A 25560-nucleotide genomic window follows, 5' to 3' on the forward strand; every position below is an offset into this window, starting at 1 on the left:
TTATCTTCATGCAGTGTGGTTTTAAAAATAGGCCCCCTGTGTTTTACAACTGTGGGTTCTTTGAAGAAGTCACGTACCCGATTAATTCAGAAGATTTGCCTTTGTTATGCCGGGGAAATAAGGTCATGCAAATAAAAGTGGGGTTACAGCGCGTGGAGCTAAACTGCTTATTTTGGCAATGTACTTCCTATTACAATTCGCAGGTATTGCACAAACTGGAGCAAATGCCACCCATGTATTTTATTTATTATTTATGTATTATAATATTTGTTGTATGATGTTTTCATTGGTATATTGATTTTGGAAAGGGCTTCTTGAGTCTTTAAATATGTGCAGCACCTCCAAAACACTCAGGGTGTCACCCTAAAAAACAAGCATGTTCAAGACAAACATTTCACTATTTACATTCACTGCAGCTTGGTTTCCAACTTAAATATCACATTTTCGTGAAAGTGTTCACTCAAATTTCTACAGTTAAGACAGAATGCTTCATAGCATGGCTAGATTTTGAGTTGGTTTATTTGGATTCATTCAATTCATATCTCGTAAATTAAAATGAAAAAAAAATAAGTAACAGGTGCTAGAATGTTCTTTTGTACATTTCATTTTGTTCACTGTATGTTTATACATTTTGAAAATTATTTTTCTGTCAATGAAGAAATGTCTGTATCAAGACAGGATATACAATTTTTAACATGATAAAAATAATAATGATACTCTACAACAGGGGTGTCCAAACTTCAGTCTGCGGGCCAACAGCAGCCCACTGCCCAGTTTTTATTGGCCCACAACAAATTATTAAAATGCTATAACATTAAATATTTCCCGCACAAGAAGCATTCAGCCTACATTTTGTTGCACTTCCCAGCTTTAACATTAAATGAAGCTAGTCATCCTAAACAATGCCTCTCCATTAGGTCAGGGATCAAAACCTGACACTTTGAAATCAATGTAGAAACCTAGTTGTCCGCTAACGAATTTTTAACCGATAACCCGATATTGCCCAACTCCAAAAATCTGATACCGATATCAAACTTATACCCATATATGTGGTCGTGGACTTAACACATTATGGCTAATTAGGGCCCGAGCACCAATTGGTGCGAGAGCCTTATTAAGATTCAAAGGATTTCTATTAATATTATTCTTTAATAAAATGGACAATTTTGAGGCCTAAACATGCTCGAAAATTAATCAGAATTTCCACATCTTGCGAAAATATCAAAATGGCTCAATATCACCCCCTTGAATTGTTCAAAAAGGCCTCTCCTATCAGGTTTTTTCAACATAGCGTGATGAAAATTGGGGTGTCGATACCTTGTGCAAAACTGCAGCAAAAGGTCTCTTGGACTTATATCCCGAACCCAACAGAAAATATTTTGGATTGAATGTGAAAAACTATGCAATTTTAGTCAATTTACAGGGTGCACATTTGAGACATTGGCGCCTAGGGAGTTAGTTAGATCCTCCTCGAAATTTGTGAGACTGTTCATGAGACATAGGAAATCTAAAGTTACTTATTTTAAATATCCAATTCTTTTCAGGTTGGTCATTGTAGTTACAAGACCTTTTGTAATACTACATTTTAAGGCCTATGTCCACATGTCTCAGTCTCTTGCCAAGACGACTCTTTGTTCACCATTAAAAGAAGTAGATTTCTTCAGAGACATAAGCAGTTTAAAGAGCCACAAAATTTGCCACACCTGGTCGAATTGGCCCAATTAGAAGATTCATTTTGGTTTTGAATAAGGGCGTGGCTGCACAACTTAACTGCTGTGCTAAGCTGTGACCAGCCATTGTAAAACGGCAGAAGGCTTTTACATTCACTTCGAAGGCAACATACATATTGGTCCAAATCCGATCCTGAAGAATCGATGTCGATATTATCCGATATCATTTTAAAATGCTTTTATCAGCCGATACCCGATAATATCGGATAACTCTACAGGAGACTTAACCGTGTAGAATTTCAGTATTTTGTTTTACATCAGTGTTGTTTTTGGCAGCCCTTTTAATTTTTGTTTTAGTGTCAGTCTTTTGGACGAAAATACTTATTACTCGTAGTCTTATATTAGTCATTTCAAAATGTGTTTGTCTTCGTCTAATTTTAGTCGACGAAATCTCATACAAATTTCATCTAGTTTTAGTTGACTGTTACTCAAAATGTTTTCGTCGAAAACATTCAAAAGTTTTTGTCCAAAAATACATAAACGTTTCCAACAAATTCAGAATTAACATAGACAGATGAGCACATATTGTAGCGTCTACAAGGACCATGCCAACTTGGTGATCATAATACACACTCAGCAGGAAAAGCAGTACATCATATTCAATTAAACCCACATGGAAGCCTGGAACTTTATGTAAAAAAATGTTGTACGAGCGTTTAACACTGGGAAGTCTGGGATTTTTTTTGCTATGCTTAGAGTCTAGACAGAAGTTGCAAACAATCAGTATTTCCCAGTAATTGCTCATTTACCAAACAACAGCTGAAGTTGGCTATTAGCTAAATGCCATTTTACCAACTCGCTCTCCTCTCGACTTACTGACCAGAGAAGCCAAGTGGCTCAGCTTTAGACTGGCCATTGTTTTTAGAGGACACTTGCCATTCTGGAGCTAATGCTAACGTGGCTGCTATGCTAACGCTAGGAGTTACATTTAGCGTCTAATGATCACTCAGCACAGACCTTTAAAGAAAGGCTAAGGCAGCATTGTATATTCTCTTGCCAAAATAAGAAAACAAATCTTACCATGTTTCCAAACAAGCAAGATGGAGTGCCTAACTTTAGGCATATCCTAAAATCCGATGAGGAGAGTGAGGAAGAGGCGCAGCACATCTCACAAGAGTGACCCAACCCAAACACTGCTACGATGCAAAGTGACGTACTCCACGTACAATATTAAAATACTATGTCACATTTTCGTATCGTTGTCGTCTTGTCAGACGAAAAACGGCATTTGTCTCGTTATGTTCTAGTTTACAAAGCCACGTTTTTAGCTTGGCATCGTGACATCATCATCATGAAAAAAATTGTTCAGCGACGAGATATTTTCGTTATCGTCATTGTTGACAAAAACACTGTTCGACATATTAAAATAATAATAATAATGCAGTGTGATAAATCGAGGTATCTTGGTTGTGACTTTTTTGACTTTCTCGATGTTGCTGGACATTGTTTCTTTGTTCTGCAAAATATGGTTCTGTTTGTAGTGTAGATATAAATATAGCTTACTGCCGTTAATTCTTTCACTGCCAATGCCAGTTAAAAATATCAAATGCATTTTGACTGGGAAGGCTGGCATTCATTGATCATGTTTCACTCCCATTGACAACGATAGATGTCCGATCCAATATGACTGGGGAGCTGGCAAATGGACCGGACGTCTATCGCCATTAATGGTAGCCAATAAGTTAATGATTAAAAATACTGTAAATACATTTAAAGAAAATAATAATAACAACAGCATTTTATCTGATTCCGATCCTGTTTAACAGATAAAAGTGGAGGGATTTCAGGTTGATTCTTGCATCCTTTGATTTTTTTCTAAAAGTGACCCTCGGAGAAAAAGTTTGGACACTTCTGCTGTACAGCAATGATTATTGTGAAATACAGTATATTTCATTCAAATTGCTTGACCACAACATATTTCCTGCATCAATCATAGCTAAAAGATTCAACATACTATATTTAAAAGCAGTAGGATTGAAAATAATTTTGGGCGTAGGTTTGCATAGGGACGGTAGGGACAAAACACTACCAACTTTTCAAGATGCTCAATTATCCCCACCAATGTTTAAGCAGCGTTATTTGCGTTATATAAGGACGTCAGTCATATAGGCCATTTAGATTGTCTTCCTATATGTTTTAATTGTTGTAATCGACCCCACCGTTTTTCAGTGAATTGTTTTCATTATGTTCAGACTTAAATGTACCTCTTTTGACTTGCTGAATGTCCCACCCCCACACACAGACAATAGATATTAAGGATATTAGAAGTTTTTTTTTAACCAGCAGCAGTCACTGTAAGATATGTAAAAAGACATCAATGTTGTGGAAGTGAGGAACACACCACCAGAGATGGGAAGAGTAGCCAAAAGATTTTACTCATGTAAGAGAACCGTTATTTCAAAATACCGTAATTTTTGGACTAGAAGACGCTACTTTTTTCTTTCATTTTTAATCCTGCGGTTTATAGTCCAGTGCGACTTATTAGTTGATTTATTTGTATTAATAGGTAACTCTTTATTTGACACCGGCATCATAAGACTGTCATAAGACCGTCATAATTTTGACATGACACTATCATGGGCATTACTGAATGCTTATGATAGATGTCATTATGTGTTATCCAGCAAATTATGTCACTAACTTCATTTATGTCCAGCACGGCTCCATAGACTTCTTAACCTAGAGTTATGAAGTCTATGGCAGATCTATTACATCCATTCAAATGTGTGATAATTTGCCAAATAACACAAAATGACATGTTATCAGCATTCATTAATAATCATGAGTGTCATGTCATAATTAGGATTGTCTAATGACAGCCTTATGACTACACTGTCAAATAAAGTGTTATCAGATACCATAACTAGCAATTGATGAAACAACTGGAACAGTAAATGAAGAAATAATTAGCACAGAACATGAATTTTGATATTTACATCTGTAGCCCTGCAATGCATGCTTGGAGGCATGTTGAACAACAACAGTGTTGACAGCAGGTGGCAGCAGAGGTTGATCGTCTCCCCCAAGGGAGCAGTGATGGCCAAATTTAGCTTGTTGAAGCAATGAAACTTTGCAGCAATGGTTCAAAGATTCATGGTTCATTTGGTCTTATGACAGTCATATCATGCCTCTGTCAAATAGAGTGTTACCAGTTAATATCTTTTGGTGTAAATATCCCATAATACAGTGAGGACGGCTTATCGTCGTTTTTCTTGTCAAATTTGGCTGCGGCTTTTAGTCAGGTGTGCCCTATAGTGCAAAAATTACAGTAACAACCTTGTATTTATTGTGTATGTCCATATAATTCATGTTCAAATAATTAAATTTAAATTTGCTCATAAAATCAGAACACATTTCCTGGTAGTTTCAAAAATGTTTCTTTAGTCATTTTTGAAAACAAAAATTTGAATTGAGCGGTATAGGCTGAACCAATACACAAAACGTTAAAGTATAAGTCAATACAGATTTATTTTGCATTGATCATTAAGAATGTCCCGTTCCCAAGAAAAAGTGTACATGCAGGTTATGCCATATTGTCCCTACCAATGTTGAGACCAAACCTACGCCCTTGTCTTAATAGTACAAGTGGTGAAATTGTACAGTCATTATTTCCATGCCATATCAAGAGGTAGCTTCTTCCTCCTCTTAAATCAATGAGAGACAAAGAGAAAACAAGCAAAACGGGAAATGACAATGAGTCTTTGTCAACCTTTAACTTCCTGTCAGTCGATCATTTTGAGTGCTTTTGTCAGGCGGGCGTGTGGTCTTTAGGACTGATGACAATCGCAGGATGGCAGCAGCATTAAAACATAATCAGATGCCATGATAGCGCCAACAACTCCAGACTAAAAGTTCACGTGAAGTGCAAGGAATGGAACCGCCTGCCTTCATAGCGTCCAGTGCATATGGAGGAGATTGTCAGTGCATGTTTAGGTTCGTTTCAGTTGAGTTGAAAGACGAGACATCATATTCAGGTTTCATCTTCCACCAAAGCATTCCTTTACCCCCCACGAAGTGAACGGTGTAGTGGTTTAATGTCTTACTATCGAACTATGCTCTGATAACATGACGGCTAGGAGAAGCCCAACGTGAAACAGACGTGAATGAGGCATCTGAGGAAAATGTGTGAGCGGTATCGTCAAGAGAGCAGAGAAAGGGTTGAAAAATTGAAAAAATGTCAACCTATCTTGTACTTTCTACAGCCTGGTAATAGAAACCTGATGAAGAAAACTCATTTTGTGGTTCATCGTTCATTCTTTCTAAAGCGTTACATCATCCCTCTTTACACTGAATGAACTTCTGAAGGGAACTCAAGCAGTGAGGCATCACTAATCCTCTGTGGTCACACTAGGAAATATTACATCCAAGCCTTACCCATACATTATGTGCATTTAGAGAACAGCTTATAGTGGCTGTGTGAGTCAGTTTTAGACTTAATAAAAAAAATTTAAAAAAAAACTGACTGTAAAAAATGAAAATTTTAAATGTATGGTAAAATAACTGCAGTTGTGGTAGCCAGAATAAATTAACTTTTTTATTATGATTATTATTATTTCACTATTTTGCATCTATCAAGCACAGTTCAGTTGTCCATCCATCCATCCATTATCATCCGCTTATTCCGGGTTCGGGTCGCGGGGGCAGCAGCTTCAGCAGGGAAGCCCAAACTTCCCTCTCCCCAGCCACTTCAGCCAGCTCCTCCGGCGGATTCCAAGACGTTCCCAGGCTAGCCAAGTGACATAGTCTCTCCAGCGTGTCCTGGGTCGACCCCGGGGCCTCCCGCCGGTGGGACATGCCCGGAACACCTCTCCAGGGAGGCGTCCAGGAGGCATCCGAACCAGATGCCCGAGCCACCTCAACTGACTCCTCTCAACGCGGAGGAGTAGCGGCTCGACACCAAGCCCCTCCCGGATGACCGAGCTTCTCACCCGATCTCTAAGGGAGAGCCCGGACACCCTGCGGAGGAAACTCATTTCGGCCGCTTGTATCCGGGATCTTGTTCTTTCGGTCACGACCCACAGCTCGTGACCATAGGTGAGGGTAGGAACGTAGATCGACCGGTAAATCGAGAGCTTCGCCTTTTGGCTCAGCTCCTTCTTCACCACAACGGACCGGTGCAGAGTCCGCATCACTGCAGACGCTGCACCGATCCGCCTGTCAATCTCCCGCTCCCTCCTACCCTCACTCGTGAACAAGACCCCAAGATACTTGAACTCCTCCACTTGGGGCAGGGTCTCATCCCCGACCCGGAGAGGGCATGCCACCCTTTTCCGGCTGAGGACCATGGTCTCGGATTTGGAGGTGCTGATCTTCATCCCAACCGCTTCACACTCGGCTGCAAACCGCCCCAGTGAGAGTTGGAGGTCACGGGTTGATGAAGCCAACAGCACCACATCATCTGCAAAAAGCAGAGATGCAATGCTGAGGCCACCAAACCGGACCCCCTCAACGCTTCGGCTGCGCCTAGAAATTCTGTCCATAAAAATTATGAACAGAATCGGTGACGAAGGGCAGCCTTGGCGGAGTCCAATCCTCACTGGGAACGAATTCGACTTACTGCCGGCAATGCGGACCAGACTCTGACACCGGTCGTACAGGGACCGAACAGCCCTTACCAAGGGGCTCGGTACCCCGTACTCCCGGAGCACCCTCCACAGGACTCCCCTAGGCACACGGTCGAACGCCTTCTCCAAATCCACAAAACACATGTAGACTGGTTGAGCGAACTTCCATGCACCCTCGAGGACCCTGCCGAGGGTGTAGAGCTGGTCCACTGTTCCACGGCCGGGACGAAAACCACACTGCTCCTCCTGAATCCGAGATTCGACTTCCCGACGGACCCTCCTCTCCAGCACCCCTGAATAGACTTTACCGGGGAGGCTGAGGAGTGTTATCCCTCTATAATTGGAACACACCCTCCAGTCCCCCTTTTGTGTTCAACTAAAACTGCAAAAGATTCACATTTAATCTTTTTAAAAGTGCTCATTTTCAAACAACTTCTTAGGAAAACAAGAATTGATCATCAGGTGTGGCTTTCTACTCCTGCCCTAGCGAGTACATGTTGACAGAATTACAGAACGGTCAGACAGCAACAAGAGAATAGAAAGTCTATTTATTGCATGCCAGTGGGTTGCAAATATCTGCAGCTCATTCTCGTTGTGACATATTTTGTTTGGAGAATTTTTAGTGGGTGGGGCTAAAGCAGCTGAGAAAGGAAGAATAACTAAGATCTAATTTCATTCTTATGCCTTTTTCTGTCACTTTTTGGGATGAATCTGTGTCCAAAATATGCTCTTCTAACATTTAAAGTCACTTGCAACTTTAAGTGTACAGGTAGTTTCCGGGTTATGAGGTACCCGATTTACGTGATTTAGACTTTACGACGCTGGAGTATCATGAGTATCTTTATTTTTTACTTTATTAATATGACCATTCTGGCCTTTGGCGAGACTTGTATTTTGATTATAATGTTGACTTTTGTTTTGTGATGCATACTTTTATTTTGGTACAGGAAGTGTAGAGCAGGTAATACGCACGCGAGTAAGAACCTATGTACACACGAATTTGGCACACACAAGTTAGTTTGCTCCCACAAAGTAGTCATGCAGCCAAATGAGAGAGCGAGGGGAAAGGTTACAGCTTAGCTCGTTGTCTAGCTATGATTAGGTTTTTTTTTTTTTTTTAAAAGTTATTTTGAGATTTAAGGGGTATTTTGGGCTACTTAAAGGGTTAATCCCAATTTATGTGGAAATTCGGGTTACGTCGCCAGCGTAGGAACGAAACTAATTCGAGGACTACCTGTATTAACATTTTTTTTCACCCCTTTTTTTCTAGGCGCAGTGTTAATGTTCAAAGTGTGGCTCAAAACATAGATAACACCATAAAACATTTCTATCTTTTGAGCGGTTAGGAGGGAATTTTCTTTTCTACTACACTGTTTTTTAATGTTGACCATGATGGTGGTACTTGGGAGAGCCAAGTACTTTTTGACGTGGTGCGTCCTTGATGAAAAATGTTCAAGAACCACTGACTTGGAGTATACATTATTTTTATGTTAGAATAAGATGTTGACATAACATGTAAGTTAATTTTTCTGAGGTGTGGATTTTGAATTGTGTTAAAAAAAAAAAAAAAAAAATGGAGAAATTCTTATAGGATAAGTGCCTTTGGAAAGGTATTTTGGGATATATGAAAATACAAAATAAGGTGTTTTGTATTTTGATACAGATACACGCTGTGTATTATGTAGTTTGCTTTGGCACAAATACTGTACTTTGTACTAGGTATTTGGAAATACATTCAATGTATGTTTGCCCGTCCCAGCACACTGGTAGCTGAAATGAGACCGGGCTGTTTGGTCAGTAGTTAGCACGCTTAACTGTCACGGTGACAAATCCTTGAATGACTGGGGGAAAATGGAAAAGGGAGCACAGTGATGTCAATACCACCACTATCAGATCGTTTACACATACAGTAAGGAGCAGAAGTAGTTGCACTCCTTGTGATTTTGCAAGTTCACCCACGTAGGAAATAGTTGGAGGTCTGAAATTTCAATCATAGATGCATTTCCACTTATAGAGACATAATCTAAATAAACAATCCAGAAGTCACATTGTATGATTTTTTTTTTCTTCCAATAATTTATATGTAATTTACTGGGGTTCATAAGTATTTGCCCCCCTGAGAATCAGTAACTATTATGACTCTCAAAGAGTTGTCAGTCTACCTGAAAAAAAGTCCACCTTTACCCTTGAGTAACCACCAAAACAACCCACCCACCACCTGTTTGAGCTGAATATTGTGACCCGTGCACCCCAAATTCAGTCAGCTACCATGGACAAGACCAGAGAGCTTTCGAAAGATACGAGAGAAAAAAATGTTGAGCTCCACAAAGCTCGAAAAAGCTGGAAAAGGCTATGGGACAATTAGAAAGAAGCTTGGTGAGAATAAATCAATAGTTGCAGTAATTGTTAGAAAATGGAAAAGGCTAAACATGATTGATAACTTACCTCGGACTGGGCCTCCATGTAAAATCTCACCATCACGATCATGATGCCCCACAGCATGATGAGTAGCGTGAGGGCTTAGCCTAGAACTACACCGCAGGAGCTGGTCAATGACCTCAAGAGAGCTGGATGCACAGTTTCAAATAGTACTGTCAGTATAACACTACGGTGCAATGGTTTAAAATCATGCATTGCTCAGAAGGTTCCCCTGTTGAAGCCAGTACATGTTAAGGCCTGTCTGAAGTTTGCCAGGGACCATCTGAATGATGCAGAAGGGTCATGGGAGAAAGTCATGTGGTCAGATGAGACCAAAGTAGAACTTTTTGGTGCAAACTTTACTCGTCGTGTGTGGAGGAAAAGGGATGAGTACAATCCCAAGAACACCATCCCCACTGTGAAGTACAGTGTCTGTGGGTGGAAACCTCAAGCTTTGGGGCTGCTTTTCGGCAAAGGGGAAAGGAGGACTGTACTGAATAAAGAAGAGGATGAATGGTGACACGTATCATCAGATTTTGAGCCACAACCTCCTTCCCTTAGTCAGAGACTTGAGGATGAGTCGTGGCTGGACCTTCCAACATGACAATGATCCGAAGGACACAGCCAAGCTGACGAAGGAGTGTCTGGAGTGGCCTAGCGAGTCTCCAGACCTCAATCCAATGAAAAATCTTTGGATGGAGGTGAAACTTCGTGTTTCTCAACGACAACCCTGAAACCTGAAAGGTCTAGAGAAGATTTGTGTGGAGGAATCCGCCAAAATACCTGTTTCCATATGTGAAAACCTGGTGAAGAACGACAGAAAGCGTCTGACCTCTGGGATTGCAAACAAAGGCTTCTGCACTAAATATTAGCACTGATTTTCTCAGGGGTACAAATACTTATAAACCCCAGTAAATTACAAATCAATAATTGAAAAATACAATGTGAGTTCCGGATTCTTGTTCCCGATTATGTCTCTATAAATGGAAATGCATCTATGATAGAAATTTTAGACCTTTACCTATTTTCTAAGTGGGTTGAACTTGCAAAATCACAAGGGGTGCAAAAACTTCTCCTCCTCACTGTATATACATGTTATAGTCATTTGCTGTAAAACAACAGTTATTATATTGCTTTTTTGGTCGTTAATTTGACAGATAGCACCACTATGTAGCTGCAATTATCTTGACTATAGCCATGTTGTCAAAAGTTAAATTTGTTCTTACAGACGCAATTTAGCATGCTGTAATTTGTATTTTTTATTTTTATGTTCAACATACTAAATGTTTTTTTTTCTATCATAAGTTTGAGAGAACTAAAGTTTTTACACTGCTTCAGCCGCACTCGTGTACATCTCGACATGAAACAGTAAAGAAAGTAAGGACAACTATTGTATCTTCTACTGCACTGCATTTTTGAAAGGAGATAAAAAAAAATATTCATACATACATACAAACAATAATTATCTGTCAGACAAATGGTAAAAATAAAGCCTTAGTACTCTGCAGTTGATTAAACGTTGGTCGTGCAGTCAATCTTCAGTTGAGTCTTATATATTCTGCGCTATGTGTTTTCCCTACCTACTGTTTATAGCCACATTCAAGGTGCTCACCTGTCACTTCCTCTTCTCAGGGTCCACCTAACTACAGCACATATGCAGGACTGCACAGTAATCAGATTCTCACCGTCAAGGTTTGTCCTTAGCAGTGAACTCTCGGTTTGCCTCCCAGCAGCCACTGCTCTCTGGCAGGCTGCTGCTCTATCTCGTTGCGAGGAAAGGAGAACCATCCTCACTCCTGCCTCAGGGTCCGCTGATCATACCTCTCTTGTTCCTACAGCTGTTCTCCTTCCAGAATCCAGATTTCTAGCACTACCTCATTCTGTTACTGTTTCTTTGACTTACCTTAACTTTATAATTTATCCTTCTGTCTTTCTTTTCTTTGCATTTGCTGCCTCTATTGCTCCTTCTATAGATGGTCTATCCAAGATATGATCATAGCTTTCTCTCTGGTGACCAGTCCAGCACCTTTCAGAGACGTTTTCTGAAGGTATACCACAACTAAGGCATGTGTGCTCTTTTAAAACTAAACTTTTTTTTTTCCACAATCAAAATTACTTTTCCTCACCTAAGTTATTGATGATCTTTTATTCTAATTTTCACTTATACTGTGCATGTAATTGATTTAACATGACTTTTGAAATCAACCATCAAGCTGGAAATGTGTGTTGTTGTTTTTTTTATCAAAAGGAGAATAGACAGGCCTTGTCAAAGACCAGGAAAATCTCAAATATGGGAGTTATAATAGTTGTCAGCGAGGGGAAATTCCATTTCCTGTGATTAGTCCTAATTATTTTGGTCGTAAAAGTTCTGATGTATTGGCTTGGCAATTTGTCATAAACCACAGTGCATCACATGTCTATAAAGATGAGGCGGTGTGAGAAGAAGGGATAAAAGTTTTACTGCATGAATGTGGCTTTGGAGAAGTGATGCAGGCAAGTCATTTGGTAATTACTAAGCCTCTGTATTCATTCTTGTTTTTCGGGGAATGGATACAGTGAGAAGGGCAAAAAAAAACATATCTCATTTGAAATGATCTAATTGAGTTGTCAGAATTTAACCAGAAAGAGACTGATTTTCAATGGGGTTTTTTTCTCAACTCAAGAAAATGTCTCTGTAGTCAGTATAATTAATTAGTTTTATATTTTCATCATTCTTGATAAACCACTTTTTATTTTCCGCATTCTGTTATTCATCATGAACTTCATCTAACTCAATTAAAATCTCTTCACCCATATGGTGAGGCACAGTGGTGGATGAAGTACTCACTTTTTTACTTTGGTAAAAGTACAGATGCAGGAGCAAAAAAATACTCAAGTATAAGCACAAGTACCTAAGAAAAAAAATACTCAAGTAAAAGTACAAAAGTACTGTAATTTTCGCACTTTAGGGTGCACCTGACTATAAGCCGCACCCTTCAAATTTGGCACGAGAAAGGCATTTGTTCATGGATAAGCCGCACTGGACTATAACCCGTGGCTGTCCTTACAGTACTATGGCATATTTACACCAATAGATATTAACCGGTAAAACTTTATTTGGCAGCGGCATCATACAACTGTCAAAAAAACAAATGAATCACCATGAAGCTATGAACTAATTGGCTGCAAAGCTCCATTGCTTCAAGAAGCTTCATTTGGCCATCAATGCTTCCTTGGGAGAAACATTCAACGTCTGCAGCCACCTGCTGTCAACACTGTTGTCGTCCAACACGCCTCCTAGCATGCATTGCAGCACTACAGATGTAAATAACAATCAAAATTTATGTTCTGTCCTAATTTTGTCTTTAGTTACCGGTACGGTTACGGTTGTGTCATTAATTGCTATTTATGGTATTTGGTAATACTATATTTGACAGTGGCACGATCAGACTGTCATAAGACCATCATAATTATGAAATGAGCATTAATGAATGATTATGACAGATGTCGTTTTGTGTCATCCGGCAAATTATCTCACTTTTGAATGGATGTAAAAGATCCGAGCTGGACATAAATAAGGTTAGTGACGTAATTTGCCAGAAGACACTAAATGACATTTGTCATAGGCATTCATTAATGCCCAGTATAATGTCATGCCATGATTATGATGCTAATTATGGCACTATTATGACGCCGCTGTCAAATAAAGTGTTACCCAGTAACCCAAATAAATCAACAAATAAGCCACTCTGGATTACAAGTGCATGATTCAAAATGAGGGGGAAAATGTAGCGGTTTACAGTCCGAAAATTACAGTATTATTCCCAGCCGCGGGATTTCCCGAAATAATTCATGCGCTAGTCTAGTACATACCCCTACCTACTGAACAAGAGTTTGCAGCACCCACCCATCTGAAGGCACGCTGCTCGCTGTTGGTCAGTATCTTGTTTACCTGCCTAATCTTGCTTGTGTTGCTGCCTCAAGTGCTCAATTACGGTATAGTTGCATGGGGCTTATCAATTGCGGCAGAGGCATAAAAAAACATCGATTCACAACGAGGAAAAAAAACAAAAGTAACGTGTAACACAATTTGAAAAGTAGTTGAGTAAAGCTACATACTAGTATAGGTGCTCTAAAATGTAATGAAAGTAAAAAGTACCACTTCATATTTGTACTCAAGTACAGATACACAAAAATAAGTAAGTAACACATTCCACCACTGTTGAGGCATGAAGTGTCAAATTTGACTTGAAGTTACATTTGAGTATGAAAAGCAGGATGGCCCCATGTAGATCAGGCAAAAACACAATTACAGTATTTTTACTCATGCTTCCAAGTGTCAAAAAGAGTATAATAGCAGTCCTGTCTGTCAACTCTAGCAGTCAAAGTAGCACACATTGTTTTACTGTCAAACAAAGTTTATTACAGTCATGTGCTTTAACAGTGTTGGAAGAATGATTGGACCACCTTGTTTGCTTCATTTTGACTTTAATGCCTAGTACAACTAAAGGTGTATCATGTGACTGACAGAATGGAAAACATTGAATGCCCAAAATCAATATTTTTGCCAGTAAATTCCATAACTTTTGAAATAAGAACTTGCGTGACTGGTTATTATATCTTTCGATATCCTTCTCGCCAGACATTTAAAAGGGGAAAAAAATCCCAATAGTGTGAGACTATTTAGAGAATTTTGACTCCTGTCTCTGAATTCAAATGATCTCTGCCATTTTATCTCTCCTTTGTGACACTTTTGGTGGTAGAGCTGCCAAGACAAACATTTTGTTCAAGCGTGGGCTGCTTGTAACTGTCAGATTTACAGTGCTTGTCCGGTTTCCCCTTCTCGTCACCCCTCTCTTCCATTGACTGGACATAGTTAATCATTTCACTACTTTACCAGAATAATCACAGCAGAACCACATAAGACTGCCACATATCACTAAAAAGCAAAACAAAAATAGAGGCCCTCAACGCTTGGATTCCAGTTGCTGACTTTTCATGTCATTGGCACAGAAGGAGTGATCAAGAAAACCATGGAAAATTACTGTTATTGTTGGGTTTTTTACCTTTTTAGTTGTTTGTACAAACAAATGTACCTTTGGTTGTACTAGTCTTTTAAAATATAAGGGTGGTGTAATACTGTTTTTACATAACTGTATTTTGATGTCATGTCAGTTCTGTCGTTTTAATCCTGTTTTATTGTTTTCTGTTTGTCATCAGGGTGACCAAGGCCAGGCTGGACCTGCTGGCCCTCCCGGTCCTCCAGGTCCCCCAGGTCCCAGGGGCCCCCCTGGCAACACCGGCAAAGATGGGCCTCGTGGCCCAGCGGGAGAGCAAGTAAGAGCCTTTGCATCTGATGTCATATGAAGCCCATGCAAATGCAAAATCCCGCACACCATCAAACTATCTTGTCTATGATAAGGAAGTAACCTGCCATTAAGTAACTATAAAATGCAGTTTCTGGAGAAATGTGATGGTAGCTGTGGTGTGAAGGTATTTATAGGGTCACCTCCTGTTGATTTTGAGGCATTTTAGGGTCACTTCCGATTGAAATCAGGTAACTTCTGATTAATTTGGGGGCTTTTCAGGGTCACTCTTGATGGTATTAGGTTACATCCTGTTTATTAGATGTCATATTCTGTCAATGGCATTCATGTATATGGGTACAGATTTTGTGGGTGCAATTCACAGTCAATTGGACCCAATAGTGCAGGGTTTTTACGGGTCATTAAAAAGCATTATAAGTAATGTTGCACCGATACCAGTATTGGCGGGGGGGGCGATACGTCACTAATAGGGTGGTATATGTATCAGCGAGTAGCAACAAAGGTTGCCCCCTTTCAGAAATAGAAATATAAATAAGGGACGCCCCCCCCTCGCGCCCAAAGCCGTACAGGTGATGAAAAAAAAAGGGACATCTCCAAAAGTCCTAAAATGCTAAAATGCATACAAAATGTATCTATTAATGTATATTCCGTATTTGTTCAATATGGAACGCAACTTTTCATTCTCAATTCGGAACGATTCCTTATTTCAAGGGACGGGTTGCAAGCCTATTCAAAAGTGCCGAAGTAAAGTAAGCTAAGCTAAGTTAAGCTAAGTGGCTAAGCTGTGTGTTTTAGAGAGAGTGATTCACTCATGCGCTGCTTGCATTTGTGCTTTGCTATAAAGATAGAGTTGCACAGAGAGGGAGCCTGATTGAGAGACAAGATCCTGTGGTCAATTATTATGAGTATTATGAGGATTACGAGTAATGCAATGCATTGATTTCACATCCAAGTATGTACCGGTAGCTCTTCATATAAACAGTATACCGTATTGGCCCGAATAAAAGACGGTGTTTTTTGCATTGAAATAAGATTGAAAAAGAGGGGGTCGTTTTATATTCGCGGTCTAGACATTATACCCATTCACGACGCTAATTGACTCCAGATATCAGTGAAGCGATGTTCTGTTATGACAGATCTCAGCTACTTTCCCCGTTCACAACGCTAGATGGCGCAAGATATCATTGAAGCGATGTTCTGTCTTGACAGATCTCAGCTACTAGTTCAACCAGTTTGCATTATTTTATTGCAATGTTTTTCCTTATTCAGATTTGTTTCAAGACTACAGTTATAGTTAGACTTCACCTTGATGGTTAATGCAGTTATTGCAATTTTGTTATTTTATCACAATAGATTGGTTTATTTACATTTCAAAAACCAGAAGCCATTCATTTACGAATGTGATTGCACTTTAGTTTACATATTTAAATGTTCGGATATTAAGATTTAAATGAGGCAAAATAACATGCTTTTTCTCTGAAATATATTGTTATGATCATTTGTTTCAGATGTACTGTAATTCTGTATGAAAATTAATTTGGCTTTCAAAAAGTCTTTTTTTTAAATTTGAGTCTTGAAAAAGAGGGGGTCGTCTTATAATCAGGGCCGTCTTATATTCGGGCCAATACGGTATATATTAGGCCTGAACGATATTGGAAAAAAACTATTGCTGCGATTTTGTGGGAGTTTGCGATATATTGCGATATTATATTGCGATATTAAAAAATATATATATATGTTGTTTTTTTTAAAAGAAATTTTTACTAGATGACTTGAATAGCTGTTTGGAAAGACTTTGGATGATTAATCATGACCACAGTGTACAGTATTCCATCGTTTTTCGCAATTAATAGGGACCAGAACCCGCTGCGATAAGTGAAAAACAGCAAAGTCGCCCCCCCCCCCCCCCACACACACACACACACACACACACTTTTTTTGTGTGTGTGTGTACTCAATGTGTTTATTCAGATCTAGCACTGGAAAGAAATACATATAAGACATGTTTTTTTCTCACTTTTTTCCCCCCAAAGTATGATTTTTAAAAAATGTATATAAATATATATATGTATATATATACAGTGGGGAGAACAAGTATTTGATACACTGCCAATGAGTTTTTCCATTGACTGTGTATCAAATACTTGTTATGTAAATGTTTTTTAAGCACTTCAAATGCAATAATTATGATCAGTTTTAAACATAACTGTCCCACTGAATCATTTTTAAACAAGAATAAAGTACTGTTGTAGAAAAATGCTTGGCTTTATTCAAATGTTTCTGTTTACCTAACATGGGTGTGACTCTTGGAGTGACATGTAGAAATTACAAACTCCTCATAATCACTTCTGGCGTTTATTTTATATTTCTCAAATGTCTCCACATTCTCCCCTCACAGACACACACATTCATTCCAGCCCGCGCTTCCTTGCAGAAACTGTTTAACAAGTTAAACGATGATTGACAGATTTCTGCCCGGCTTTTTTGGCCAGATCAAAGCCATCATTAACTTTAATAGGCAAGTGCCGCAGTGACTGAGAGCTGGGAAAGGGAGTGAGAGAGGCTGTGCGAGCGAATGAAGCAGAACAAAGGTTTATGGATTGGGAAAAAAAACGCGATGGGACTATCGCACATCGCGATGGCGATGTTTAAACGATATATCGTTCAGGCTTGATATATATATATATTTTTTTTCCCCCCCAAACAGAGTGGTGTTGGAATGGTATCGGCCGATACTTCACAGCCATATATCTGTATCGGGGCCAAAAAATGGTATCGGTGCAACACTAATTATGAGTCATTAATCGGATATTGTCAAAATTTAGGCCTTAAAAAGCATAAAACCAATGTTCGAAGAATTAAAAATTATGTAAACTTGATGGGTTTTTTTTTTTTTTTTTACATAATCCATTTGAGTTGTCTGATATTGTTGAGGAGCTGATAATATCAGCCAGTAAAAGCATTTTAAAGTCAGGTCATATTGACATCCGTTTTCGTTATCAGTTTGGGGCCTTCAATGTGTTTTTTTGCCTTCAATGTGAATGTAGAAGCCATCTGCCTTTCCACAAGAGCTGGTCGCAATTTAGCACAGCAATTATGCTTATTGACCATTAGGCGTTTTCAAACTAAGATGCTTGGGATTTGTAATGTGAGCATACAATTTGCATGCATGGTGAAAAAATTAAACAAACAATAAATTATTGAAAAATAATGAATTATAAACTCATTACATACCTTATTCACTGGACTAAAGCTGTGTGCCTTTTTTATTATTTTGAGCCAGAAGCACTGTGTGAGCTATATGTAATATGGCAGTGCGTTATTGGCATTTTGCACTTGCGTTTGCTCTTGATTAAAAAAAAAGATGTTTGCACTATTTTGATTTAAGATATATATATGATTAACATATTGGTCCAATATGGGCACTTTTTCCATAACTTCAGTTAAGTTGTTCTCTTATTTTTCACAGAATGTTTATTGGAAGTTGATGTATTTATCATTATTACAGTATCCAGTGGTGCATCACAGTGCAATTAGCCATAATATGTCATGTCCACGACCGCATATATCGGTATCGGTTTGATATCGGTATCGGATTTTTTGGAGTTGGACAGTATCGGGTTATCGGTTAAAAAGTCATTATCGGATATCTCTACTTACAATTTGTGCGTATGAAACTATCTGCAGTTGGGCATGGGCATTAAATTAGTTTAAAGTGGCATTAAAAAGCATTGAATGAGATTTGCTGATACCTGTTGAAACCCTGTAGAGATTTGTTAGTGGGTTAGTGTTCAATATGAATAGAAGCTAATGGGGAGTTTTTTTTGTGGTTCCTATATCATTGACAAAGGAGTCAAATTATTCTATAGGCATAGACTTCATAATGATATTGACGGGACACACTCCCCAGACACAGCGCCACTCCTTCAAGTATGGCGGTCCCACACTCCGCTTCAGTCAGTCGAAGTCGGTCGCAGTTATTCTCAAACACAATCAGCGATCCAACACCGGATTTAGGTTGAAAAAGTACGAAAGCTGTACAGGATACAAACGGGAAGGATTGTCTCAGGAGTGATATGTTCGAGGATTCAAGGTAATTATTATATTTTTCATACCATGCAAGCATTTTGAAACGTGAAAAAAATCAATGGGAGAAATCAACTGCTATGGCATTGGCGTCATAATTCGTAATGTTTACGTAAAATAAATGCTAACTGCCCGTTTTTTTGCTTTTAATCAAGAATCGAGGCATCCATATCTATAAAGAATTCAGGAATTTAAGCATTTATTCACAACAATTTTCAACGGAAAAAGCTCTTTGCGGACGGAAAAAGCTCTTTGTGGTGATAAGGCAGTGCCACAGTGGCTTAAAGACTAACAGCACATTCGAAATATTTATGTAAAATAAATGCTAACTGCCCGTTTTGTTTGTTTTTGGGGGGGGGGGGTTTTGCTTTTACCCAAGAATCAGGCTTTTTAACGTCCACATCTATAAAGAATTCAGGGATTTAAGCATTTATTCGCAAGACTTTTCAATGTAAAAAGCTCTTTGTGATGATAAGGCGATGCCACAGTGACTTAAAATAAATGCTAACTGCCTGGGTTTTTTTTTTTTTGCTTTTAACCAAGAATCGAGATTGTTTAACGTTCAAATCTATAAAGAGTTCAGGGATTTAAGCGTTTATTCACAAGAATTTTCAACAGAAAAAGCTTTATCTCTGTTTCCACTCGGTCAGCTTTGACGGAGATAGGCCCCCTTTTAATCGCCCCCCGTGCCTCATGTCCCATCAATATATTATGAAGTCTATGCCACAGGGTCCAATGCAATGGTTTTTGGTTGAATTTTCCCAAAATTTGTTTAAATAGGAGCGAGCAAAACGGTTTGGTGTTGCAACAGTTGAAATCGAGACCCAGTTGAATGTTAATGGACTTTAATGGAAAGTTTTTAAATACATAAAACACCATATACATCATTTTAAAAAATGATTATTATCCTAAACATCAAGCAAATATCTTTGTTTGGTCATAATTCACGTGCCTAACAACAGTTCAATCATCATCTAAAAATATTCATAAAATATTGGCTGTCATTATGGAAGTTTCAAGTGTTACAGTACAGTATAGTATAGAGGAGAGGATCCTAGAAATTATATAGCTACTCTCAATTGGGTCCGCCACTGAGCTAAAGTTGGGAGCATAACAGCCCTGCTACCTTCATCTGTTTTGTGTAAGAGCAGCAGCCGCAAGTTTCTTCCACCAAGTGGTCATGATAAGATCCAACCCGCACTCTCCTTCGCTGTGCGACCCTGAAACAAATATGGCACTGCTGTCTCGAGTTCTCTGGTAGTTTACTTGCCCCACCAAACAATAGACGTCCTTCTCGCCCGAGGCCGTTTATGTTTCACAGGATAACTTTCCCACAGCTCACTTCATACACAGTGGCAACATAAAGCTGCGGTTATGGGATCGAGGACAGAATAGTTTTGATTTCCAAAAAGGAATGAATACTATGTTTCCCTCAAGTGGCATAGGAGTTTTTAGGGACTGAGATGGTGTGTTGACAATAAGCCCATGAGTGTAAACAGACAAGTAAAAGGGAAGGTCCCAAGACATAGACAATTTCACATCAACTTTCCAAGTTGATTAAAGGAGTTGCACAACTCCAAGCAGTGAAACAAAGCTTTGTATCACAGAGGACTCCATGTTGTGTGCAGATGTTTGCATTCTGACGTTTTTGCAAGCCAATCTGAGCTGTTGTGCTTGGGTCCTGTCATGTATATCATGTCACTGTAAAGTGGAAGGAAATAAAAGAATGACGGCTATTTCGAACTGTCAGCTATCATTCATCCATCCATTTTCAGTAGTGGTTGTAAGTGTGAGTTTTGTGGCTGATGCGAGTCGCAGTGGATCACACAAGCAGCTGTTCACGCTCACCACATTCACGCTTATGGACAATTTTGTCTCCAATTTACCTAACCTGCATGGTATTGGGATGTGTGTGGAAGCAAGACTATTACGGAATTAGATTTGTGTAAAAAAAGATTCCGCTCTCATTGGTCTGGAGCAGGCCAAAAGCGATAGCTGCTTGGCATGCAAAGTGATCATGTGTCATCACACAACACAGAGACAAAGTGTAGTGAGCGACAGGAGGAATAAAGGCTGCGGTCAAGTGTTATAATACTGGACCGGTAAATGGTATCGGCACCATCTTTGTTGGTACTCTCCGATAACACCATTTTAGAGCAATCTGTAGTGGAATCTCCTATAGGTTGCTCCTCAGACTGTCTCCTAGCTCAGTGATGCCCGGGTCCAGATCTGGGAGGAGATCCGTCAGGAGAAAATCCTCCACCTCATCAAGCGCATGCCCAGATGTTGTAGGGAGGTCACAAAGGCACGCGGAGGCCACACACACTACTGAGCCTCATATACACTTGTTTAAAGAGCATTACATCAAAGTTGGACTAGCCTGTAGTGTGTTTTTCCACTTTATTTTGAGTGTAACTCCAAATCCAGACCTCCATGGGTTGATATATTTGATTTTCATGTAGTACTTGATATAATAATAATAATAATAATATAAAATAATATAATAATGATAATGATAATAATCATAAGTATTTAATAAAGATATTTCATCCATTCATATCTACAACGTGGCCAAAAGTATTGGCACCCCTACAATTCAGATAATGCTCAATTTCTCCCAGAAAAGGATTGCAATTACAAATTTTTGGTAGTCATATCTTCATTTATCGTGCTTGCAATGAAAAAACACACAAGAGAATGAAAAAAAAAATTAAATCATTGGCATTTAACACAAAACTCCAAAAATGGGCCGGTAATGCTCGGTACCGCTTCCGGTATCCATCAATGAGTTTCTTATAATGCTCTGCTGGAATTTTAGACCATTATTCTTTGGCCAACTGCTCCACATCTGAGATTTGAAGGGTGCCTTCTCCAAACTGCCATTTTCAGATGTCTCCACAGGTGTTCTATGGGCTGGACTCATTGCTGGCAACTTTAGAAGTCCTCAGTGCTTTAGCTAAAACCATTTTCAAGTGTGTTTTGGGTCACTGTCCTGCTAGAAGACCCATGACCTCTGAGGGAGACCCAGATTTCTCACACTGGGCTACATTATGCTGCAAAAATTGTTGGAGGTCTTCAGACTTCATAATGCCATGCACACGGTCAAGCAGTCCAGTGCCAGAGGTAGCAAAGCAACCCAGAAACATCAGGGAACCTCCGCCATGTTTGACTGTGGGGACCGTCTTCTTTTCTTTGAAGGCCTCGTTTTTTTTCCCCTGTAAACTCTATGTTGATGCCTTTTCCAACAAAAAAGCTCAACTTTTGTCTCATCTGACCAGAGAATAGTCTTCCAAAACATTTTTAGATTTCTCAGGTAAGTTTTGGCAAACTCCAGCCAGGTTTTTTTATGTCTCTGAGTCAGAAGTGGGGTCTTCCTGGGTATCCTACCATAGAGTCCCTTTTCATTCAAACGCCGACGGATAGTTGTGGTTGACACTGTTGTACCCTCCAACTGCCATCCGCACCATCTTTCGTTGAAATCTCTTGTCAATTTTTCTCTTCCGTCCACATCTAGGGAGGTTAGCCACAATGCCATGGGCTTTACACTTATTGATGACACAGCGCACGGTAGACACAGGAACAGCCTTGAGATTGCCCATGATTCCTCACAATTTTGCTTCTCAAGTCCTCAGACAGTTCTTTGGTCTTCTTTCTTTTCTCCATGCTCAATGTGGTACACACAAGGACACAGAACAAAGGTTGAGTCCACTTTAATCCATTTTAACTGGCTACAATGTCATTTAGTTATTGCCACCACCTGTTATATGCCACAGGTAAGTAACAGGTACTGTTAATTACACAAATTAGAGAAGCATCATGTAACGGGTACACCCACTGTGTATCCGTTGCAGCACGAGGAAACCTCCCCGCCGATTCCTTCATGTAAGGACGCTAACGGCTGCACCGTTGGCTCGAGCTCATTGGCGCAGTAGTTACCGAACTTGCCTGCCGATTAGAATCGTCGCGCGCGGGTTCGCGTCCCAGCCTAGTCAGAGGTGGGAGCGGCACAGGACAGACTCGGGTTACAAATGGGGGCTCGTCCGGGATCGGCAGCAAAGGTTTCGGGGGGAGAGTGTAACGGGTACACCCACAGTGTATCCGTTGTAGCACGAGGAAACCTCCCCGCCGATTCCTTCATGTAAGGACGCTAACGGTTGCGCTGTTGGCTCGAGCTTATTGGCGCAGTGGTTACCGAACTTGCCTGCCGACTAGAATCGTCGTGGCGCGCGGGTTCGCGTCCCAGCCTTTTTTTTTTAAAGGGTGCCAATACTTTTGTCCGGCCCATTTTTGGAGTTTTGTGTAAAATGATAATGATTTCATTATTTCCCATTATCTTTTGTGTTTTTTTATTGCAAGCAAAATAAATGAAGATATACCGTATTGGCCGGAATATAAGACGGCCCTGATTATGAGACGACCTCCTCTTTTTCAAGACAAGTTTGAAAAAAGACTTTTCGAACACCAAATTAATTTTTATACAGAAAATAATTACAGTACATCCGAAACAAATGATTATAACAATACATTTGAGAGAAAAAGCATGTTATTTTGCCTCATTCAGATCTTAATATCTGAACATTTAAATATGTAAACTAAAGTGCAATCACATTCGTAAATGAATGGCTTCTGGTTTTTGAAATGTAAATAAACCAATCTATTGTGATAAAACAACAAAATTGCAATAATTTCATTAACAATCAAAGTGAAGTCTAACTAACTGTAATCTTGAAACAAATCTGAATAAGGAAAAACATTAAATAAAATAAAATAATGCAAACTGGTTAAACTAGTAGCTGAAATCTGTCATGAGAGAACATCGCTTCAATGATATCTGGCGCCATCTAGCATCGTGAATGGGGAGAGTAGCTGAGATCTGTCATAAACGAATATCGCTTCAATGATATCTGGCATCATCTAGCGTCGTGATTGGCTATAATGTCTAGGCCGCGAATATAAGACGACCCCCTCTTTTTCAATCTTATTTCAATGCAAAAAACACCGTCTTATATTCGAGCCAATACGGTACTACCAAAGCATTTGTAATTGCAATCATTTTCTGGGAGAAATTGAGCATTGCCTGACAGAATTGCAGGGGTGCCAATACTTTTGGCCAGCAGTGAATACTGTATATTCTATTCTATTATTAATCAACTGGCAATATTGTATACTCTGTTTTCTAAAAGGCATGTAATAGTTTTTGCAACTCCAGTCTACAAATACATAGACCTATGTAAAATGCCTGACATCTTTTTATGATGACCAAAATATTACTAAATGCTCTCTCAATGATACTGTAACTGATGACGTACGTTTAGATAAATTATATATATTATAGTATGAATATTGAAAAGCTAACATATCATATATTTTTTTAAAAAGATAAACATGTTTAAAAATGTTTATTTTGAAACAAAAAACATGTTTTCGAATTTTAAAACACATCAAATACAGATTGGTGGGGCTCACAATCTGTAAGGCCCTCAAGCATGAATTTATTAGACTATTTTTAGGCTTTGAATCGCCCAAAGAGCATTTTTGTGTCTGTGTGGGGCATCAGCGCACTGCAATATTTCCAGTTGGTAAACTCATAAAATGCTCTGCCATGCACGACTTCAGAACAGATGTTGAGAGGCTCAAACGGCCAACTGGCCCTCACCACTTGTTGTTTACTTAAAATGAGTCTAATTGCTGCCAGAACTGCGATATGGTATTTAAGATTTTGAGTTCAAAAGCGTGCGGTTTATTGCTCATTTTACACAATCTGCCTTTCTTAATACAAATTTAGAATAAATTTACAATAAACCAAATACCAAGGTATTTTGGGGTCAAGGTCTTACCCTAGGGTCTTTCATGGTGTGGTGATAAAATAGTCCCAAAAGTGAAATGGGAGTGATTTTCAATCTGTACTGACCAAAATGTGTCTCAAGTGTCCAGCTGCGATTACATTCTGGTCAAGCCATAATTTCTTCAGTCCCCTTCAATGAGAAACTACTATACTGTTCACTGATGATTGCAATTCTGCGTCGTTTGCCTTGTTGAATACTGCCATCTAGTGGTCATATGTAGAACACAATGAGTAGAATTGAATCGCTGACAGTGCACTATTTTCCTCTGTCCAATTAGGGTTTTCCTGGTCGTGACGGCAGTGAGGTGAATAAAGTTTACATTTTTTTGTTTAAATCTTGAGCTAGCTCATTTTCATTGATTATATATGATTATTTTTATTTTCCTGAAGTAATATGCTCGCAAATATGAATTTATCGTATATATTTCTGTTTCAGGGAGCTCAGGGATTGCCTGGAAAAGCGGTAAGATTGACGCTGATTTACTCCCTGTTTGAATTATTATTATTATTTTAAATTAATATTTAATTGGTTCCTCACATTTAGGGAGAAGATGGGGAACCTGGATATCCTGGACCACAGGGTCCCCCAGGAATAAAGGTTCAGATATCTA

The 25560-nt window shown here is 39.2% G+C and overlaps 1 protein-coding gene across 1 annotated transcript in view; it reads left to right on the forward strand.

Moving 5' to 3' along the window:
• The window catches only part of LOC130923779 (collagen alpha-1(XXIII) chain-like), a 300171-nt gene that overhangs the window by 244635 nt on the left and 29976 nt on the right, over positions 1 to 25560 (forward strand). Inside the window, exons 9-13 of the mRNA XM_057849748.1 lie at positions 11686 to 11760; positions 14912 to 15028; positions 25228 to 25254; positions 25386 to 25412; positions 25494 to 25547. Of these exons, the coding sequence (XP_057705731.1) occupies positions 11686 to 11760; positions 14912 to 15028; positions 25228 to 25254; positions 25386 to 25412; positions 25494 to 25547 (300 nt within the window). The remainder of the gene's footprint in view (positions 1 to 11685; positions 11761 to 14911; positions 15029 to 25227; positions 25255 to 25385; positions 25413 to 25493; positions 25548 to 25560) is intronic.

The sequence above is a fragment of the Corythoichthys intestinalis genome, chromosome 11, assembly GCF_030265065.1.
Source record: "Corythoichthys intestinalis isolate RoL2023-P3 chromosome 11, ASM3026506v1, whole genome shotgun sequence".
NCBI lineage: Eukaryota > Metazoa > Chordata > Actinopteri > Syngnathiformes > Syngnathidae > Corythoichthys > Corythoichthys intestinalis.